Raw genomic sequence first — 21,243 nt, 5'->3', positions numbered from 1 at the left:
TCTGGATATGTGTGGATTCTGGAGAGCCGGGCCACCTGGGTTTGAATCTCACCTTGGCCACTAGCTGGTGGCCAAGCTAGGTGGACCACCTTGGACACATACCGAATCTCTTGGTGCCTCAGCGTCCACTCTGTAAGATGCGGATAATAATAGTATTTACTTCACAGGATTGTCATGGGGATTAAATGAGAACTGTGCTTGGCACATAGTAAGTAAGTCTCCATGTCCATAGGGCAGAGATAATAATACCATCATAGGTTTGCTGTATGGATTAAATGATAGCCTGTGTTAAAAGCCATCACAGAATATGGGATATAGTAAGCATGCCATCAATATTGGCCAGTATTAGTATTACTGTTTTCAGAGTTGTTTAAGGATCCCAAGACAGTATATGGGAAGGCACATGGTAAATTGCAAAGTGCTGTGCAAATGTCATTTTTGTCACTGGGGTCATGTTAAGTTGTGGGGTTTGGGGGGTGGATAACTTCCAGACCAAATTGGCTATTATGAGGCCAGAGCTGGTGAAGTGGTATTTTGAAATACATTTTTAGGTATATTTGTCCATGTGGCATGAATGGGCTGCATTCATAGTCCCCACAGAGAAGTATGTTCCCTGGGACTTCTTTAATGGTTCTGTTCTGTTCCCTACCTTACAAGGCAAAATCATTATTATTTTTATTTTATTATTATTATTTTTTTACTATTTTCTACTGTGAACCTTCTGTTCCACGCAGGCCATAGAGAGTGATCTCATCTCCCACTTCCCCTCATTCCAAGGCACAACCCTCCTCGGAAGCACCTTTCCTGCTCCCCTCAAAGTTTTTGGTTCCAATCTAAATCCTTATTAGTTTCCCCCTTTCCTTACCGTTATTTCCAGCCTCTGCTGTGAACACTGCTGTCTGCTCTGCCCACCAATACTTTTGAGTTTTGTAACCTTAGAGGCTGTGTTGGGTTGCCTATACTGGGTTCTTATATTCTTCTCCAGTTGTATCATGTCACAATACGAAGTGCTTTATATGTATCAAGGTGTTACGTAAATCTGATCACCTGGCTAGGGCCAGGCTTAGATCTGCTGTTCCTTTGCTGAATCTCTTTCTTCTTCTTGTACAGTGACAAGGGCTCACAGAGGCACCTAATGATAGCTATTTTGAAGAAAGTTCCCTATCTTCTTGGATTTGGGGGAGCTAGAGTCACATCTCGTAAGAATAGCAAGGTTTATATGGGTTTGGGCCTCCTCAAGGCTTTTTTCCTCCTCCCCATGCAGTGCCCACAGCTGGCAGAAGACACAAGGATTTAGAATCAAGGACTTGGATGTGATCTAATGCACCTAGGGCAGAACTGCCTGCTAGATCACTATGGCAGGTTTCTGGCTAGTCCCCATAAGCAGAATGTTGCATCCTGTTGGCCTCTTAGGAATGACAAAGCCGTGGTATTTTGGAGGAAAGTAGGAAGGGAGAGGGGCTCAGTGGGGCCCCATTAACCTCCATGTGCCTAGACTTGAGAACACCATGGGAAACACCACCCCCACCTCTAGCTGCTTCCTGAATTTCTAAAACTTGTGGGTCCCTATCTACTCCTAGTTTCCCCTGAAGGGATAGAGAAGCTCCATTAGAGAAGCAGGATGGGAATGGTCATCTGTGTGTAAATCCCTTTCATTACTACTAAAGGGGTACTGATCCAGCCTGCTCAGCCTTCCATGGTCTGCTTGACATCTGCACTGTCCCAGGAAGCCACCTCAGGAGCAAAGCCTCCCTCAATCTCAGATTTGAGCAGCTAAACAACCTTTGTTCTCCCCTATTTTCTGGAGAGTTCTCTGAGGCATTGGCAACCTTAATCCTTGAAGGATGTTCAAGTCAAGCCCTAACCTTCACCTTCCTGCTCCCAGAGATGATAATAGTGATTCTGTGCTGTTGGCCTTGAAGCATAATGCACCTGTTTTCCACAATGTACTTTGAACACATTGCACCTAGAGCTTGTAAGAGTAAATGAATGTTGTAATTTGACTCACATCAAACACTTTAAGCCTCCGACTAGATCCATGGAATCCAGATACCAAATGTCCTCCAGCCTCCATTCCCCACCTCGTCTCTCAGGAAACAAGACGCACGAAGCGAGCGTTTTGGTTTGTCACTTTCCTCACTGCATCCCCATTCCAATTAATCAAGTTCTCCAGGAGTTGGAATGATGGTTTCAAGTGGCTGAGCAATAAACTGGCTTTCTTTCCCTCATCTTACATAGCCAACCCAATCTACGTGTCAGCTCCTTTCTTGCTAATTGACACCTAACAGCTAGTATAGCCCTGGCGCAGTGGTCTTGGCCAGAGAAAGGCCAGCTCAGAGGAGATGGAGCCACAGATGCAAGGGACATGAGGACATAAATAGGGACATTGGAAAGACCAAAAGAGAATGGAACATAGTGACCTGATTGATGCAGGCTAACAGTGAGCTGTGACGTTTTCACACCAGCCACCTTATGTAGGACTCCTCAAGGTCAGGACTACTCTTGAGGGCACTGACACAGATTGGCAGGGCCCAGTAAAATTAGTAAGTAGTTAAGCATCTTTCCATCACCTCTTATCCTTGCTTTGTAAATGGAAACTGACATCCAGGAGCCCTATTTTCCATGAAAAACCCCTGTAACCCGGAAGTCTAATTTTGGTTCCTCTAAAAATTATCCTTTGCCGGATGCCAAATTCAATTCAAGACCCAGTGAGTGTCTTCTGTTTCTAAGATTGTTAGGCACTGTGGGAAAATTGCAGTAGTCCATTCTGCTTTATGAGTTGCTTGCTATTTCTTAGAAGAGATGAGACATGGACACTGTCAGTGGGAAACAGTACCTCCAAATGTCCATCAACCAATGAATGGATAAATAAAATGTGATATATATCATCCATATAATGAAATACTATTTAGCCATTAAAAGGAAGGAAGTACTGAGACATAGTACAGCATGAAAGAACCTTGAAAAAACATGCTAAACAAAAGAAGCTGGTGACAAAAGACCATGTATTACATAATTTCATTGGCACAAAATATACAGTATAGGCAGATCTGTAGAGACGGAAAGCAGATCAGTGGTTGCCTAGACTGATGGGTGGGGGTGGGGATGGCGAGTGACTGAACAGGCACAGAGTTGCTTTTCGGGTTGATAAAAATGATCATTGTGGTGATAGTGGCATACATGCAAATATACTGAAAAAACACTGAATTATGTATTTTTATGGCATGCAAATTATATCTTGATGAAGGTATTTTAAAAAGAAACTATACAAGACCATATGTAATTGAGTAAGAATTTGTGGGGTTCAGACAGTAACCGTTTTACAGAAAACACTGTTACACTAGTGCCAACAGAAGGCTTCCTGGATGTCTCTGATGGAGCATTTGGTGTAGTATGGAGTAGGAGGACTCTAGAAAGGTGGCTGACAGCTGTGAACAAAAGTAAGTTTTGTTGTGGGAGGAAAATGCATTCAGTGCGGAGAATAGCCAGACAAGGAGTGGAAGGTAGGGAGAAAAAGGTTGTATGGAGAGATGGAAACAAATTGTGAAGAGGCTTGGATGCCAGACTGGGTTTAGATTTTATCCTAGACACAGTGTGTAGGGTCTTGATCAAGACAATAATCGGGCACAGTGCACCAAGGCTTAGAGCATCAGGGCGAGTTTGAATTCCAGGGGCAGGAAAAAGAAATCAGGTTTTGAGGCTTTGTGTAGATCACGTGGAAGAGTTTTGTTTATACAAAACTGGTTGGGATGAATGGGAAGTTAGGGCTCCAAGCTAGAATCAGCCAGAGCTGGCCTCAGCAGGGCCCCTGTCCCTTTGCTGCTTACTCTTGGGGAAATGCCTGTGTTCTCCTTCCCATCTTTTTGTCTCTGGGACCTGTCAAAATAGGCTATGATGGTGGAGGCTAAGAATTTGAGTTTACTGAGTTTACGGTTTGACCAACGACTGGTACAGATCACGAGCTGCAAAATATTTAATCTGTGAGGTCACAAAGGAAATGAGATGGGATCAATAGGAGTGTCTGCTATTTCCTTAACGGTCAAGTCTGAACTGCTTTTTTTCTGCTCTCTTTTGGCAAACCACAAACCATTAAAAATGGAAAGAATAACTTTTTATGAGACCCACAAAAGCTTATTTTTAACCAGTTGTGTGGTCTGCTCACCTTTGCGGTTGGTGCTCCTCTTAACGTGATTCGCAAAAATAAATGAGTGCTAACCTAGTGGTTTCCAACCCCTTTTAAAGCAGCACCCACTTTTTGATGATTCAATATTTACCCAGGATTTAAGACAGAGCCCTTGGGTTTCAGCCTTGCCCCCCCGCCCCCCAGCCTCATTCGAGGCCTCACTGAGGAAGATCACTTCCTGGTGCCACTTGTCGCTCAGGACTCCCATTTCTTCGTTTGTAAGGTTTCTAGTGGAAACCTGTTTAGCCCTTCAGAAGAAGTTATTTAAAATGAGGGTGGCGAAGAAGGAAAGGGAGTTTAGAAAGGAAGGCAAGAAGGAGACAGGGTGACCATGCATATGTATCATTTATTGAGCAACTCTTATGTGCCAGGCACCATCGTAGGTGCTGGGGATTTAAAGGTAGATGTGATACTTGCCACCCTCAGTCACTTTCCACAACTCAGTCAAGAAACGGGACTTTCTTTCAGTGTGACAAGTGCAGTGGGAGGGCACCTGACCCAGACTGGGAATCAGAAAAGGCTTTGAGGCAGAGTCACCAGCCCAGTGGAGAACTGGAGGGTGAATGCAGAGAGCCATGCAGAGACGCAAGCACTTCGGGGCCACGGGAATGTGTGAGGTGTCCCGGGTGAGCCTCTGATGGTGAACTGGTGAGAAATAAGACTGCCCAAAGCAATGGTGCCTACGTCAATTGGTAGACATAAGCTGCGCCAACCACATTCTTTTGGTGGGAAGTGGACAGTTAGCAGAGGATGCTGGGGCATGCTTCAACCTCCTGAAGGGAAATAGAAACTGGATTTACCCCTTGTTAGTGAAGAAGGGGGTGCTTATGAGGTGGATAACAGCCTAGCATAGTGGACTCTTAGGTGTGTCTGTCTGGCTTTAGGCCTGCTTTCTAGCACAAGTGTGGAGTTTTTGGTCATAATAGGGATAGTTGTGTGGACAGGGTCTCATCAGATCTTGTGAGCTGTAGACTACCTGGGCTCCAGAAAAAGAGAGTCGAGGGAGACTGGATGTGTGTGACAGTGTGTTGGGGGAGAGGAAGGTGGGGAGCTTGAGAGAGGGATCCCTGCAGTGGAATGAGGAGAAAGGAGCTTTGTGTGCACTGGCTTAGGCTGCCAGCACAAGTGTGGGTTTTGTGGCAGCTGCAGGCCTCTGTTCCTAATATAGGCAAAAGCTCTGAAGCCTCTGGCCTGACACCTGTTAGCTAGAGGCTTTCCTGAGCTGACCTCTCTTTGGGCTATCTCTTCCCCCATATGTATCTTATGTATCTGACTCATTGGGGGACGAGAACCCCCACTGCTGAATCACTTGAACTGAGAGCCACCCAGTTGACAAATTGTCTTCTCTCAACTTGGGTGGGGCTGCTGGATTTTTGAGGGGTGGGGTTTTTCCAACAGTTACTAAGGAAAGGGGCGAGGCTGAACTAGCCAAAAGGAAACGGGGTGTTTCTTTGGGAAGCGGCCATTCTTGGCAAAGAACTGAGCATGAGGGAAGGGGGTACTCTGGACACAGAAGTCCTGAAGCGGGTGGGCCTTATCCCCCTAGATGGAGGGAAATGAAATGTGAACCGCTTAATGCTGCTGCAGCTGCTTCCTAACTTTGCCTTTTTCTTCCTTTGACCTTCGGAGGACTGGGGTAGAGAAGAAGAGATGGGGTTCCAAGGTAGCCAGCCTTTTCCTGACTGACTCGTATTCCAGTCCCCACCTCCCCAGCCCTGTGGCCCCTGGGATGTGGCAGCTCAGTGCAGCTAGCGTAATTCCCTTTGTCTCTCTCCTCCTTCCCTCTCCCTCTTTTCCTTTCCTGTCCCTTGGTTCCTCTTCCTGGCCCCTGTGGGTGGCTGCAGCCCAGCCCTGGGGAGCCCCTGTGGAAGTGGAGTCCTTCCTGGTCCACCCTGGTGACCTGCTGCAGCTTCGCTGTCGGCTGCGGGACGATGTCCAGAGCATCAACTGGCTGCGGGACGGGGTACAGCTGGTGGAAAGCAACCGTACCCGCATCACAGGGGAAGAGGTGGAGGTGCGGGATTCCGTGCCTACCGATTCTGGCCTCTACGCTTGTGTGACCAGCAGCCCCTCAGGCAGCGACACCACCTACTTCTCCGTCAATGTCTCAGGTTGGTAGCAAAGCCTTGCCCTCACCTTCTCCTTGGATCCACCCCCTCCTACCCTCTCTGCTAGTTTCAGGGGATGGTGAACCTCCTCCCCTTCCATGATCTGCCCCCACTCTGCTTCAGAAACTGCTACCCACTAACATTGCTCCCTGCCCACCGCGTGGCTTAGCTTTCAGAGGGGTGACCAAGTGGCGCAGGCCCCGGGCCAGATCTGGGGCTTTCCAGATCTACCTCGGAGGTGATTGCTGATACTCTTGGGGCAGTAAGACACTGATTTTTCTACCACTTGCCCAGATTTCCAGGGCGCTATGTAGGGCTCAGTCAACTTCCATATTCTCATTCCCTTGCCATTTGGACTTGGTACTCGGCTTAGTGATTAGAGTCTCAGAATATGTTGTGAGGTCCCTACTGAGATGGAGAAGGATCCAGGTGCATCGCCATATCTACAGGCTTTATGGAAAACATCTGTCCTCCAGCTTATGGAGCTACGTTAAGGCAGCCAGGGAACCCTAGAGCTCTGTGACTTTGGGAATCTGCCACTTTTAGAATGCGACTTTCACAAAAGTGGGATGAAACAAAGTAGAGTTGAAATTTCCTTTCCGCCATTTGTGTACCCCAGGGTGTGGGCTTGGCACCTCCCCCACTCAGGCATCCTTTAGAACCTGCCCCTAACAGAGACTCGCCTCCTCTATTTCCCTCCAGGGCCCCCAAAACACTAGGAAGGACTGGAGAAAGATCTGGCAGGAGCCCTGATTGGTGACCACATGTGTGTCAAGCCTCTTAAAAGGGGTGGATACTTGGGGAGAGATGGTGGCAGCTGTGGACTGTGTAGTGACCTCCCTATCAGCTCTGGTTAAGAACAGCAGCTTCCAAACCTCAGCAGATGCATGCTAGGAAAAGTCTGACTGTAGGTTGTTCAGCCCATGGCTTTGGAAATAGCTTCTGGCCTCAGTGTGCCTAGATCTGTCTGGGTTTCTCAGTGGGTAGCAGGCCAAAGGAGGATGCAGGTTCCCTGGGTGCTTGTTCTGAGAGCCAGTGCAACCAGGTGGTACCATAAGTGGGGAGAGTCTCTGAGTGAAGGATAGAATCAAATGAAAGAGGAACTGCCCAGTGTAATGACATCTGGGCAGAGAAGGGCAGTTCTTTGGGTTGGGGAATGAAGGCAACAAGCATAGTGCATTCAGTACTTAATGAACTGTTTTTATCCCACTGAAAGACAGTCACCAAGAGAAGAGTGGGCCTGAAAGTCAGTGTGAGGAGGGCGTCCGTATTCATCAATAAATGGGTTGGCCTTTATATTTAGGAGGTGGCTGTCAATAAGGATGGAAATCTAGAGAGCCCCCTTCCCTCGGAGGGACCTCAGTGCCCTTTTCTTCTTCCCATAGATGCTCTCCCTTCCTCAGAGGATGATGATGACGATGATGACTCCTCTTCAGAGGAGAAGGAAACAGATAACACCAAACCAAACCGTATGCGTGAGACACTGTTTCCTACGTTATCGCCCTTCAGACCTGGCTGTTGGGTTTGGGCGGGAAGGGGGTGGCTCAGCTGATTGGAGAGTGGGAGGAGGAGTGGGCATGTGGGCCTGTCATGCCTGCCAGTGGGATCCCTCAGGCATCCCATTCAGTGTGGGCGTAGTTCACAGTTGTTGGGAAGTTAGGCGGGGGCCTCCAGCTCCTGACCTGGGCTCTTGCTCCTGAGCCTGACCAGCCCCTTGCCTGTCTCTCTTGGCTTTCCTTGGACAGCCGTGGCTCCATACTGGACGTCCCCAGAAAAGATGGAGAAAAAACTGCATGCAGTGCCAGCTGCCAAGACAGTGAAGTTTAAATGCCCTTCCAGTGGGACTCCTAACCCCACACTGCGCTGGCTGAAAAATGGCAAGGAGTTTAAACCTGACCACAGGATTGGCGGCTATAAGGTGCGTGTGTATATACAAAAGTTAGAGTAAGAGGCATGGGAGAAGCCGACTTTGAAAATCTTTATTACGTGTCTTTAATTATTTCAAATAATACTTTCTAACTATAAAAGCAATACATTTTAGAAAATTTTCGAATATAAAGAAATTTTTCTGTCTCTTTGTACATGATTTTTAGATTGTTGATTACATCATGTGTGTAATTTCTTATCTTGGCACTTCACATTATAACATGAACATTTTGCCTGGATTTGGGAGATAATTTTTCATTGCTTCATAATATTCCATTATCAGAATGTCCCATAATTTGATGAACTGTTTTGTGCTATTTATTTTCTAGCTTTTCAATATTATAATTAATATTACAATGAACTATCTTTGTACTTATATCTTTGTTAGCATTTTTTAAATGTTCTTCCTTAGAAGTGAAGTTACTAGTATAAGCATTTTTTAAGCTCTTGATAAATATTATCCAATTACTCTTTTTTCTTGGTAATTAGATAATTTTATTTATTCATTCACTTATTTATTACATGAGCATTTCTTGAACACATGTCTATTGTGATATTTACTCTAATGAAGGATGATGCAGGTAATGAATTGGTTCTGGTTTTATTTTATTTTTAAATTTTATTTTATTGTGGTTACAATTACTTTCTTAAAAAAGAAAATTAATTCGCCCTCCTCTAGCAGAGTGTGAGAATGATAAGCTCACTATATTTGCCAGCAAATTTGCTGGATGAAAGTATCTCATTATTCCTTGTGCATTGTTTTGCTTATTAACAGAATTAAAATTTTCATACGTTAATAAATGACCTCCATTCCCTTTCATGTTCTTTGCCCATTTACATTGTAGGAAGAACATTTTCATTGGAATACCTTCTTTAGAGTCTCTGATCAGCTCTTTAGTCCCTGTTTCTCTCCCAGCTCATTTAGCTGCTCTTTTCTCATTTTATCTTGTGTAAGAAAAGCAGGAGATCAGAAAAAATATGGAAACATTTTAAATTAATTCACCAAACACTGTATGCAAGGCACCATGCTATGAGTGGTACATGACAGCACTCCTGCTGGTAAAGAATTTCCAGTCTCGTAGGATGGCAGATGTCCGTGAGCACTGTCATGAAAAGGAGGCTGTGGTCAGCGCTTCATTAGAGGTACAGAGCATTAGTGAGAACAATTTTGACTACAGATTGGGCTGGAGGAGATGGTTTTCGAAATGAGATATCAAAGGCAGAAGGGCCAGACTCTTAGCGGGGAGCCATTCTGGCACAGGAACAGCTTGGATAAGGTGCAGAGTTGAGAAAGTTTCCTATGTATTTGAGAGAATGCCGAAGGCACATTTGTCCAGCTCACGAATGCCATTTGCTGTTACAGGCAGACATCCAGAGTTCCTCACACCCAGTTTGCCTAATGTGTGTTTTTCAGCGTGTGAATGGGCTGGGGGTGGGCAGGCCATGCCTCGCGGTGCACACAGGTGGTGTGCTCTGTGCTCGGACTGGAGGGTAAGTGCCACAGGGCACTAACACTGCCAGGTGGCTTCTGCCTGCATTTTTCTTCAGACTCTCAATGGAGCTCTTTGACATGTTTCCCCTCAGGTCCGTTATGCCACCTGGAGTATCATAATGGACTCCGTCGTGCCTTCTGACAAGGGCAATTACACCTGCATCGTGGAGAATGAGTATGGCAGCATCAACCATACCTACCAGCTTGATGTCGTGGGTAAGAATGCACATGGGAAAAGGAGTGGGAGGTTAGAGGGAAGAGAGCAGGGGCTTTGAGAAAACAGCGATGGGGTCCAGGTTTAGTTAGGGATAGAGTTAGGATGGTGTTGGCAAGGAATCACTCTGTCACTTTAAGCAAGTCACTTTCCTCTTTTGTGCTTCAGCTTTTCTTATCGGTAAGTAGAGTTGAGAGGATCAGATAGTGCTAACGACTCATTGTTAAAGTGAAAGGCGCTGATGATAGTCTCTCCTGTAAGAGGTGACTGGAATAGTGCTGTTAAATTCAACATAATAGTTGTTGCTTCATGAATGCCAACAGTATGCTAGGCACTTTAAACATATCACCTGCCATTCTCATGGCACCCCTGCAGTGAAGATACCATTATTCCCACTCTAGAGAAGAGCAAACAGAGGCTCGGTGAGGTCAGACACCTGGTTAATGCAGAACTCCAGACCCGGGCTGACTCCAGGGCATCATCGCATGAGACGCCAGGCACTGTTACTGCAGCCTATTCCTCCTAGACATTCTGAATCTCAATCTCTAGATGTCTTAAAGAAGAGTTTTATATCCAGCATTCTGTCTTGGTTTTGAGAAGTTAGTCTAAAAAGAAGCTTCTGGTTCAGGAGTTCTGGTGTTGGGTCTGCAGTTTGCCATTTCTAACAAGCTCCTAGGGTATGCTGGGCTGTTGCTCTTGGATCACTTTGAACAAGAATCTAAGTGACTCTGTAACTGTAGGTAAGGAAAGTTTGGTCTGAGGGTGTGACTAAGTTATAGGGTTCTCCACTAAGGCAAGGGAGACTTCTTTTGCCTATAAATACAGAAGCCTTGCCTTGGAAAGGAGGTTCCTAATAGCCTAGGGCCTGAGGAGAGAGTGTCCCTTCTCCCACCTCCGGTTCAAGGGGCTCGGCAGAGGGGCTGGGCAGTGCACTGCCCAACACAAGGAAAGCCAAGGGGGGAGTGCCCTTCTCTTTGTGGTCTTTGGGATTCCCTCTGTCAGCATCCCAGCCAGGAACGGGTTCTCACAGGGCCTGACAAGACTCTCCTCTCCCTTCCTCCACAGAGCGGTCCCCTCACCGGCCCATCCTGCAGGCAGGGTTGCCTGCCAACAAGACAGTGGCCCTGGGCAGCAATGTGGAGTTCATGTGTAAGGTGTACAGTGACCCACAGCCCCACATCCAGTGGCTAAAGCACATCGAGGTGAATGGGAGTAAGATTGGTCCAGACAACCTGCCTTATGTCCAGATCTTGAAGGTAATCTTGGCCCCCAGTCTCTGTGGGCTGGGTGCTGGGAAGGAGACCAAGTGGCTGTGTTAGCCTCAGTGCCCATGACTGGGACTCATCCCTTACCCTTCAGGCACACATTCCCATCTTATACAGGGACTAATCACATTCCCCAGGACTAGCGACAGGTCATAGAGTAGAGGTACAATGGGAGGTCGGCGGGCATTGCTGATTTCTAAAGAGCTTTGAGAGTGACTTTGTTCAGGTTTTTGGGTCAGCTACTCAAGGAAAGCCTTTGGACTCCTACTTTTTCCCTTGCCCAGGATCAAAGCCTTTCCAGCAAGTGTTTCCTAGTCTCCACCCTGTTTTCCAAGTCATATTTTTTCTGGCAAGTGGGGTGAATGATAAGGGCACCGCTTAGGAGGAGTTAGGAAAGCAATACCATAGGTAAATTCTAAATAGTATCGGGAGTAATGGCATGTTCGTTCTTTTTCCTCTCACTCCCAGACAGTCGATTGTCCCTGAATGCTTCATTAATCCAGGGAAGGTAATTGCCTAATTCTCCAGTGGATCTTGCAGCAGGAAGTAACCAGAAGCTGGGAAAGTGGTTTACCTCCTGGTCCCAGAGTTAGACCTCATCCTCCCCTGACTTGGCTGTCCCAGAGATTTATTGGCCATCCCTCCTCTTTGCTTCGGTGCCGAAACCGCTGTCTAGGAAATGGGACCATGACCTTGGATCTTGGCCACTGTTTCTGGCCATTCACAATCTCTGCCCTAGTCCTGGAAGAGTGAGTTTAGTACAGAATGTTTGATGGGGGCAGTTATTTTTTTTAAGGTTTATTTTGCAGTCAAATCCTTTGGATTTTAAAGCCAACTTGTTTTAGCGTCCTAAAAAGGGAAAGATGATAAATCTCACTTACCGTCTTCCTTGCCTTAGCTACCTGCCTTCACGTTACATGGGAGCAAAGTACAGGCACATCTCAGTGTTTGCCCAACTGACTGGCGTGTCGTTGGTTTGTTCCAGCATTCGGGGATTAATAGCTCAGATGCGGAAGTGCTGACCCTGTTCAATGTGACAGAGGCCCAGAGCGGGGAGTATGTGTGTAAGGTTTCCAATTATATTGGTGAAGCTAACCAGTCTGCGTGGCTCACTGTCACCAGACCTGTGGCAAAAGGTAACGGGGAGATGGATGGGGCCCTGTGCTGGGAGTTTGATTTTGGCCCCAAGCTGCTGGGGCAGGTGGGGAAGCCAGCGCCCAACTCTCCCTGTTATCCTGCTGTACTTCTAGTGCCCAGAGCCATGGAAAAATACCCGGCCTGGGAGGCTGGTTTGGTTTGGTACTGTGTTGGTATCTGCTCCCTTTGTGCCTTCTGTGTGTTCCTTGGCTTCGTGTATACTCATGGGGACAGTCTTGCTGTGTTTCGAATGATACTTAAGACTGATGGTTTGAGTGGTGGGTATTAGAAGGCACCAGGTGTTCCCTTGTAAACCACCATCCTCGGACTCTGTGTGTGTGTGTGTGTGTGTGTGTGTGTGTAACTACAGCACTCTTCCATCCCTCCTGTGTGTGCCCTCTGACTTTCTTTACCTGAAACCAAACAGCCCCCCTGCCCGCCGGTCCCCATTTCTCCATGCTGCCCACCGCCCGCATGCTTGGCTGGGCCAGCGGCTGCCAGCGTCTGGTGAAGGGTCATAACCAGCCCTCGTCGTCTCAGGTCTGCCGGAGTGCCTCCCTCAGGGTCTCTCTCTAACAGGTCTCGCTGCCTGGTGGTTTTTGTCTGTTCGTTGTTGGCAAAGGAGACGCTGGGGAGCATCTCTTCCTCTGTTTTTTCCCCCCTTCTCTTTCTCACTCCCTTTCTCTTCGTCTCTAGAGGTCTCATGTCCGGTGCTTGTCCATTTTGCTTCCATTGTTTCTTCTAGACTGCCGGAGTTAATACCACCGACAAAGAGATGGAAGTGCTTCACTTAAGGAATGTCTCCTTTGAGGACGCGGGGGAGTATACGTGCTTGGCGGGTAACTCTATCGGACTCTCCCATCATTCTGCATGGTTGACCGTTCTGGAAGGTATACACTGTACTTCTCCTCTCGATGTCCTGCCCTCGCCATGGGCACGGGGGGACCATGCATTGCGGGGCTTGGGGAGACACAGAGCCAGGAGGGGTAGAGGAACAGGGTCTGTGGGCCAGTGGATGGCTCCAGCAATTTCTCCACCCTGGAGGGTCAGTTCCTCTCAGCTCACACAGGAGCTTTCCTCATTTTGCAGGAACACAGAGGCCTCCCACCTGTACATCTGCTTCTGGCTCTCCCCTTGGCCAATGCAATGCATGCATGGGATCTGGGTTTAACCTGCAGCCAAGCTGTTCTCCAGGGCAGGCTCCTTCCATCCTTGGGTCTAGCAGCCATCCCTGATTTTTCTGACCCCTTTTTGCCAGCCCCAAATGTCTCAGAAAGGGCCCCCCTCCTTCTTTAACTGAATGGAGGCACCATGTAAAGAGGGGCTTGCTGCTTGCTAGCAATGCCAGCCGCCCCCCGCCCCCCCCCCCCACACACACCTCCTGTACGGCTGTCCTCTGGTCTCAGAGAGGTTCTGCGGAGACCATTGGACTTGAGCTGCTTTAAGTAAGGCCTGTCTCAGGCAGCTACAGCAGGTGGATGGTGCCCACTTATCCTTTTTTGGCTACCGATGTTTCTTCTGTCCCAAGAGTGGAGGTCTGTGCGTTGGGCCAGGAAGGAAGGAGCCTGCAGCCTGCTCAGGGTGGTGGGCTGGTGACTGTAGGGCCAGAGCTAGTGGTCGCTGCCTCTTTGAGGGTCCTGCATGTGGGTCTGTCTGGCTGCTGTGCTGTTCTCGTTACTGCTGGCACTGCCCTCTCTTCTCTCTCCTCTTCTGCCCTGCTTGCCCAACAGGGTCTGCTAACACCCCTGCTTGAGGCAGAGAAGTGTTCTGTTTTTATCGCTGTCCCTGTCTTTGTCCCGTGTGTGCTCCCTCTCAGGTGCTGTCGTTTCTCAGCACTGGAGAAAGAGAAAAACAAACACTTCTCCTTGTCATCAGCTCTGCTGTCATCCTGTCAGGCCCCAGAAGTTCTCTTGGGGCTCAGTCGGGGTTACACCCGGTGTATCTTGGGGGAGGTCCCCAGGGTGTCTGCCTCCGTGGCTGGCTGGGGATTTTTAAAGGGGAGGGTTGGGAGCAGGGCTGCGGAAGGCAGAAGGATGTTCACATTGGTGGGGATGGAGCGTTCTGTGAAGCTGGTGCTCTGAGGCTGGACGTAAATGCTCCCAGTCTCTCGTGTGGAAGGGGATGGTGGATTGAATGGATGGGCTTCTGCGGGAATGGGGTGAATTCTAAGTGGAAGATAGAAGGAAAGAATAAAACATGACCCTCCCACCCCTATTTCCTTCTTCAGCTTTAGGAGTTAGGGCCTATGAGTAGAATTCTCAAGAACTGAAAAGATATTTATATTTTTAATCTCAAGCAGTCCAGACATGTTTAGAAATTAAGTCAGTTTTGCCTGTGGTTTGGCTAGGTGTAAATATTTACACGTCTGACCTGACAAAGGTGAGATATTAAGTCAGGACACAGACACACCCTTTCCTCCTGCCCTCATTTGTCCTCATTCTGTGAGTATCACTATATGCCAGGTGCTGTGGCCTCCAGAAATTAACAAGGCGCCATCCCAGCTTTCATGGACTATCAGAACAAAAGATTCATAAAACGGATGGTTTGTCGGTCCCTACGTGATAGGTGCGTGCACACAGCGATGAGGCACTGCAGTGAAGGGCCATGTTTCCATGTGGAGGCTGAGATAGGCATCCAGAAGGGACTTCTCAGCTGTTCCTTTCAGGGTCCCTTGTACCTGTCTAGCCCAGCAATCCAGTTGAGCAAGAAGGGCTCCTGAATTAATGATAACAGGCCCCATGTAGCAAGATAGTTCTAGCCAATCCCTCTTAGGGGATTCGAGTCAGGATAAGGAAGCCTCAGAGAACTAGATGTCTGATCTGCTCAGTGCCAGAACCCCACTCCTAAGTAGGACCTGACTTGCTTCTTCTCTGCCCTAAAGATTCCCAGAAAAAAGGAGACTGGGTGTTGTTTTTCTTATGGAGCTAGGAGCTGGGGACCCTAGTGGGCTGGGTCTCCAGAGCCTATTAACACCCTGTTCACACTGACTCAGCCCTGGAGGAGAGACCGGCGGTGATGACCTCACCCCTGTACCTGGAGATCATCATCTACTGCACAGGGGCCTTCCTCATCTCCTGCATGGTGGGGTCTGTCATCATCTACAAGATGAAGAGTGGCACCAAGAAGAGTGACTTCCACAGCCAGATGGCCGTGCACAAGCTGGCCAAGAGCATTCCTCTGCGCAGACAGGTAACAGAAAGTAGATAGGGGATTTGCACGCTCCGCATCGCCTTCTCTCCTTGTGCCCCCAAGGGCTTCTCCAGTGTCCCCGGCCTTTGCTTTCTGGCTTCTGGGCCGGGGCAGTGGAATGTCCTACCCATGTGCTCCAGAGTTGGGTTTCCAGCTGTTCTAGTCCACGAATTCCATGTGCCCAAAGTACCCTGCCACATAGATTGAGAGAAAGTCCTAGCTGGATTTGAATGTGCAAGGGATATTGTGAGTTCGAACTGTCCCCAAGGGCCAGTTAGAGGTGTGAAGATAGAATAGAGAGGAGGACCTGAGTCAGGTCCCAAGATGCCCTCTTCCTGCGTGCCCACCCTCCTACGCCAAGGAAATGGAACAGAAGGTGAAGGCGTGTGAGAGGAGGAACATTCATGCAGAACTGTACTAATTCTGGGAGGGGCTTTGGGAGTTAGCAATCCATAATCAGAGGTGGGGTTTTCACAAAGAATCAGGACAAAATAGAGCTGTTATTACAATGATAAGTTATAAAATGTCAGTCTGGAAGAGGCACACATTGTCTGTTCATGTTAAAGGCTAGACAGAAGGCCTTAGACCCTCTGGCCTCTTGTGCTCTTTCTGCCACTCTGTGCTAGGGAAGGAACACCAAGTAACAGATATATATACCTGTGCCACTGGTGTAAAGCCCTGGCTAGGAATTGGAAGAATCCGTACCTCTCCCCGTCTCCTTGCTAGAAAGGTGACCCCACGCTTCCCTGTAGGTGTCGGCTGACTCGAGTGCATCCATGAACTCTGGGGTTCTGCTGGTCCGGCCCTCACGTCTCTCCTCCAGTGGCACCCCAATGCTGGCTGGGGTTTCTGAATATGAGCTTCCCGAAGACCCCCGCTGGGAGCTGCCTCGAGACAGGTAATATTCTAACTCTCAACTTATGAAAAAGTCCCCTGCTTGGGAGTTGTCTATACTGAGACCACTGGGGAATGAAGGTGTACCAGATGGGTCCAGAATCTTTTCCACCTCCCACTCGCAGTTGGGTGAAATATGGAAAGGTGGAGATGGAGTGTCCTCTCACAGTTTGAACTCTACCTACCCCAATTTACACCACCCTTTGTTTCCCCAAAAGACTGGTTTTAGGCAAACCCCTAGGAGAGGGCTGCTTTGGGCAGGTGGTGTTGGCGGAGGCCATTGGGCTGGACAAGGACAAACCCAATCGTGTGACCAAAGTGGCTGTGAAGATGTTGAAGTGTAAGTGAAGTTTCTGTCCTTACAAAAATGATCCCTTTCCTTACCAAGCGAACTGTGGGCCCTGGGCCAAATAGAACACTTACTCTGGTGCTCTTTCCTTGCTTACACCTGCTGCACAGCCTGCCTAGGGTTACCTGGGAGTGGAAGGGGCGTCTTGCATCCTGAGGTTGCCATCATTTCACTTGGTGCCTTGGGACCAGCCTGGGTTGTGGTTGGGGGTTTATTCTAGATTCCATCACTAGCTGATTTTCCTTACTGTGTCTGCTGCTCCACTCATTACCACATACTGCAACAACAGCTGTCATGAGGGGGAAGGGAATATAAATTTGGAGGTGAAAAGGGGAAAAGAGAAGCCACTCCAGGAGAAAGGGGATTCCTTGGGCATACACCTCATCCCTTGTCCCTTAGCTCTTCCCCTGTTGCCCTCCCTTCCCAAGTAAATATCATCCCCTTCCCTGGTTTGTGTACAAAGCGGATGCAACAGAGAAAGACCTGTCAGACCTGATCTCAGAAATGGAAATGATGAAGATGATCGGGAAACACAAGAACATCATCAACCTGCTGGGGGCCTGCACACAGGACGGTAGGCACTAAGCCAGGCCAGCATTCCCATCCTATTTGGGGTAGGGTCTCAGATGGGAAGCTGGGCCCGCTGTTCAACTAACAGTATCTGTCAAGGAGGAGATAGTAAACTGAGTACCAGTGATCAGGCATCTCCAAACCATGTTAGGGAACTGGAGTGAGAAGAGATGCAGGGTGAGCAGCAGTTGCAATGCATTTCTTGGGGTCTGGGCTGATGCCCATTGGTGTTCATCTGAGAATACGGGTGCCAAGATTCACAGACACTGTGTGGATAGTAACAGATGAATAATTGTAGTCTAGATTCGGGCTTCTACCCCCAGCTCTATTCGGGAACTTTGTGGACTGTGTTGGGAAGAATGATTTCCCTCTCTTTGAGCAGTGGAATGAATTTCTCTGGTTCCCTAAAGGGGAGGGGAGGGGAGGTTAGGTTAGGTTAGGATGTGCCATTGGGGGTAGGGTTTCCCTGAGGTGAGGCAAAACCTGCTTACTGGCCTGCCCGCCCTGATGTCCTCTTCATCCTCATGCTTCAGGTCCTTTGTACGTCATCGTGGAGTATGCCTCCAAGGGCAACCTACGGGAGTACCTGCAGGCCCGGAGGCCTCCTGGGCTGGAATACTGTTACAATCCCAGCCACAACCCAGAGGAGCAGCTCTCCTCCAAGGACCTGGTATCCTGTGCCTATCAGGTGGCCCGAGGCATGGAATATCTCGCCTCCAAAAAGGTACATCACCTGACAGCTCCCCTGGGTGAAGTCAGGGTGGGAACAGAGCCCTCCTTGTACTGAAGCTTATGGCTGTCTTTCGGTGGAGTCATATTGAGCACTGACTACATGTGCTTTCTTAGGCTCTCAGAGAATATCAGAGTCAGGAGAGCCAGTGTGTAGCCTTGTGGCCTTGGTGGGAGTCAGACTGGGTTAGGTCCAAATCTGTGCACTGCCACTTTCTGTGTAGCCTCAGGCAGCTACTGAATATTTTCTGTTTTTTCAAATATAAAATAAGAATGGTTTTAGGAATAAAATGAAGTTGTATGAGAGTGTTAAGTTTATTATTTGGTGCTCAGTAAATGCTTGTTTTATTTGGCCCCAACCCAGTGTGGTTAAGCTGTACCTGGGAAGACAGGGCTTGAGAGCATACATCATACACCTATACAGAGTGGACATAAACAGAAAAGTTCAGCCTTTCCGGGTACAAATCCAAAGCTAAGAGCTGGAAAGACCAGGAAAGGAGACAGATACAGAGGGTTTGCTAATGTGATTGAAAGCCCTGGAGCAGGAGGTGTCTGAATGGCTGGGTTTGAAGTTGAGGAGAGGGAAATTCTTGCAGATAACTAGAATGTTCATGTGGTGAGTAGTGTGGCTGGAAAAGGCCTGGGAGGTAAGTGGGCTTGCCTGCCAGCTGTAAAGTGAGTGCTGGAGTGCAGAATGACTCAGGCAGCTGGGCACTAATACATATCTTCATGCGCCCCCCTCACCTGCATCCCACCCTCCTCTCATCTCTCCCTTCCCCGGCCTCCCCTCCTCTCTCCATAGTGCATACACCGAGACCTGGCCGCCAGGAATGTCCTGGTGACGGAGGACAATGTGATGAAGATCGCAGACTTTGGCCTAGCTCGAGACATTCACCACATCGACTACTACAAAAAGACAACCAATGTAAGTGCTGACAAGGCCACTAGGTGCATGTCCTCTGCCCAGGACTCTGCCAGGCAGGTTTTCTCCCACTTGGATTTCTCTGCTGTGACCCAGTACAGGTTGCTTTGCCTGAGAAACAGTGCGGTGGGATGCGCTGAATATGCACACTCCTTCCCAAGTCCAGCCCTGCACGTGCCCTCCTTACCCCTGTGTTGCCCTGCCTGGGGCCACCCCCAATGTCCCGTACTGCTTGCAGGGCCGACTGCCTGTGAAGTGGATGGCACCCGAGGCATTGTTCGACCGGATCTACACCCACCAGAGTGATGTGTGAGTTCGAAATTGGCAATTGCCAGGGATATTTGGGACAAAAAATGTCCAGTACAGTAGGGTCCTGTCTTCCCTTCTGGATTAAAAAGGGTCTCCTTCCATCTCGAAGAGGAAAAAAAAAAAAAAAAAACATTTACTTTGTTCCTGGGGGTCAAAAGTCTGATCTGTTCTCTGCACTGTCTCCTGCTGTGCTCCTCAGAATTAAAGATTCGTGTTGGGGAGTGTAGGTTCAGGGTGAGTATCTGATATGCTAATGCAGGAGAGATGGAAAGAACCTAGGTTGGCCTAGCTCTGTGCTCATAACACCCAGGGGCTCTGTGCTCATCCACAGGTGGTCTTTTGGGGTGCTTCTGTGGGAAATCTTCACTCTGGGTGGCTCCCCATATCCTGGCGTGCCTGTGGAGGAGCTTTTCAAGCTGCTGAAGGAGGGTCATCGTATGGACAAGCCCAGTAACTGCACCAATGAACTGTAAGCATGAAAAGATACCGGAGGTCCTGAGCTAGGCCCTTGGGTAGAACGAGTATGGTGGGAAGAGAAGAAAGAAGTGTTTAGCTAGATAAAGCAGCCCTTCCTGGTCATTTCACCTCCAGGATGAGATTTTTAATCTCACTTGTATCTTTCTTCACCTGACCTTACAATCCTGCTACAGGTACATGATGATGCGGGATTGTTGGCACGCAGTACCCTCTCAAAGACCTACCTTCAAGCAGCTGGTAGAAGATCTGGACCGCATCGTGGCCTTGACCTCCAATCAGGTGAGGCTGTCTCATCCTAGATTTGCAGTCATGATAAGTACATCTCTGTGAATTAATACTGCCACAGGGGTGAGAGTGCTGGATCCATTGTTGTTTTGTCTCTTCTATCACAGGAGTATCTGGACCTGTCAATGCCCCTGGACCAATACTCTCCTAGCTTTCCTGACACCCGAAGCTCTACCTGCTCCTCAGGGGAGGATTCTGTCTTCTCTCATGAGCCGTTGCCTGAGGAGCCCTGTCTGCCCCGACACCCAGCCCAGCTTGCCAATGGCGGACTCAAACGACGCTGACTAGCACCCCAGCACTGCCCCTCCCCGAACTCCATCATCAGCTGTAACCCTCACCCACCACTCCCCGCTGGACTCACTGCCCTCCCCTTTGTCCCTTTCCTGCTGGCAGGAGCCAGCTGCCTACCTGAGGCCTTCACCCCACTGAGTTCACCTCTCTTCCTCCTCTCAGCCTGCTTGTGGGAAAGAGGAGCAGAGAGGCAGGCACTTGCTGATGGCTACTCCAGATGTTGGACCAAGACCCCTCCCTGCCACCTGGCATTACCTGGAGGGTTAGGGAGTGGGAGGTGAGCAGGCATACCAGCGAGAGCCCCTGTGTTCCGGTGGCAGGCGCCTTGTCTTCAGGGCTACAGTAGTAGTGAGGGGACACCAGTGCTTCAAGCCTCAGTTGAAGGCAACCTCTGCTCCAGACAGATGGTGCCAGTGGCTTATTAATTCCAATACTAATTTGCTTTGCTGACCAAATACCTGGTACCAGAGGATGGGGAGGCAAAGGCTGGGAGCAGTGTCGTGGCCCTGGGGCCCAGCCCCGAACCGGGGGCTTTGTACATAGCTATGAAGAAAACACAAAGTGTATAAATCTGAGTATATATTTACATGTCTTTTTAAAAGGGTCGTTACCAGAGATTTACCCATTGGGTAAGATGCTCCTGGTGGCTGGGAGGCATCAGTTGCTATATATTAAAAACAAAAAAGGAAAATGTTTTTAAAAAGGTCATATATTTTTTGCTACTTTTGCTGTTTTATTTTTTTAAATTATGTTCTAAACCTATTTTCAGTTTAGGTCCCTCAAATAAAAATTGCTGCTGCTTCATTTTTATATGGGCTGTGTGACAAGGAAGAGAATGTCCACTGAAAAGGAGCAAGACTAAGGGCTCCGGGCCTATGTCTGCCCAGAGGGCACTGTGCATTC

The 21,243-nt window shown here is 48.6% G+C and overlaps 1 protein-coding gene across 10 annotated transcripts in view; it reads left to right on the top strand.

Moving 5' to 3' along the window:
- FGFR1 (fibroblast growth factor receptor 1) overlaps nt 1–21,150 on the top strand; it is a 45,042-nt gene extending 23,892 nt beyond the window's left edge. For 2 of the 10 annotated variants that reach the window (XM_016155267.2, XM_036228734.1), the window contains exons 3-18: nt 6,028–6,294; nt 7,677–7,766; nt 8,037–8,209; nt 9,802–9,925; nt 10,989–11,179; nt 13,071–13,215; nt 15,318–15,520; nt 16,267–16,412; nt 16,627–16,748; nt 17,221–17,331; nt 17,861–18,051; nt 18,859–18,981; nt 19,217–19,287; nt 19,619–19,756; nt 19,938–20,043; nt 20,157–20,333. In XM_016155267.2, coding sequence (XP_016010753.1) covers nt 6,028–6,294; nt 7,677–7,766; nt 8,037–8,209; nt 9,802–9,925; nt 10,989–11,179; nt 13,071–13,215; nt 15,318–15,520; nt 16,267–16,412; nt 16,627–16,748; nt 17,221–17,331; nt 17,861–18,051; nt 18,859–18,981; nt 19,217–19,287; nt 19,619–19,756; nt 19,938–20,043; nt 20,157–20,333 — 2,378 coding nt within the window. Of the gene's footprint in view, nt 1–6,027; nt 6,295–7,676; nt 7,767–8,036; nt 8,210–9,801; nt 9,926–10,988; nt 11,180–13,070; nt 13,216–15,317; nt 15,521–16,266; nt 16,413–16,626; nt 16,749–17,220; nt 17,332–17,860; nt 18,052–18,858; nt 18,982–19,216; nt 19,288–19,618; nt 19,757–19,937; nt 20,044–20,156 lie in introns of all 10 variants that reach the window. The other 8 variants (XM_016155262.2, XM_016155265.2, XM_016155263.2 and 5 more) reach the window with 8 other exon arrangements.
- Nucleotides 21,151–21,243: the final 93 nt, after the last annotated feature.

This window comes from Rousettus aegyptiacus, unplaced genomic scaffold (genome assembly GCF_014176215.1).
Source record: "Rousettus aegyptiacus isolate mRouAeg1 unplaced genomic scaffold, mRouAeg1.p scaffold_m13_p_11, whole genome shotgun sequence".
Lineage (NCBI taxonomy): Eukaryota > Metazoa > Chordata > Mammalia > Chiroptera > Pteropodidae > Rousettus > Rousettus aegyptiacus.
This window is presented reverse-complemented; position numbering and strand designations above follow the sequence as displayed.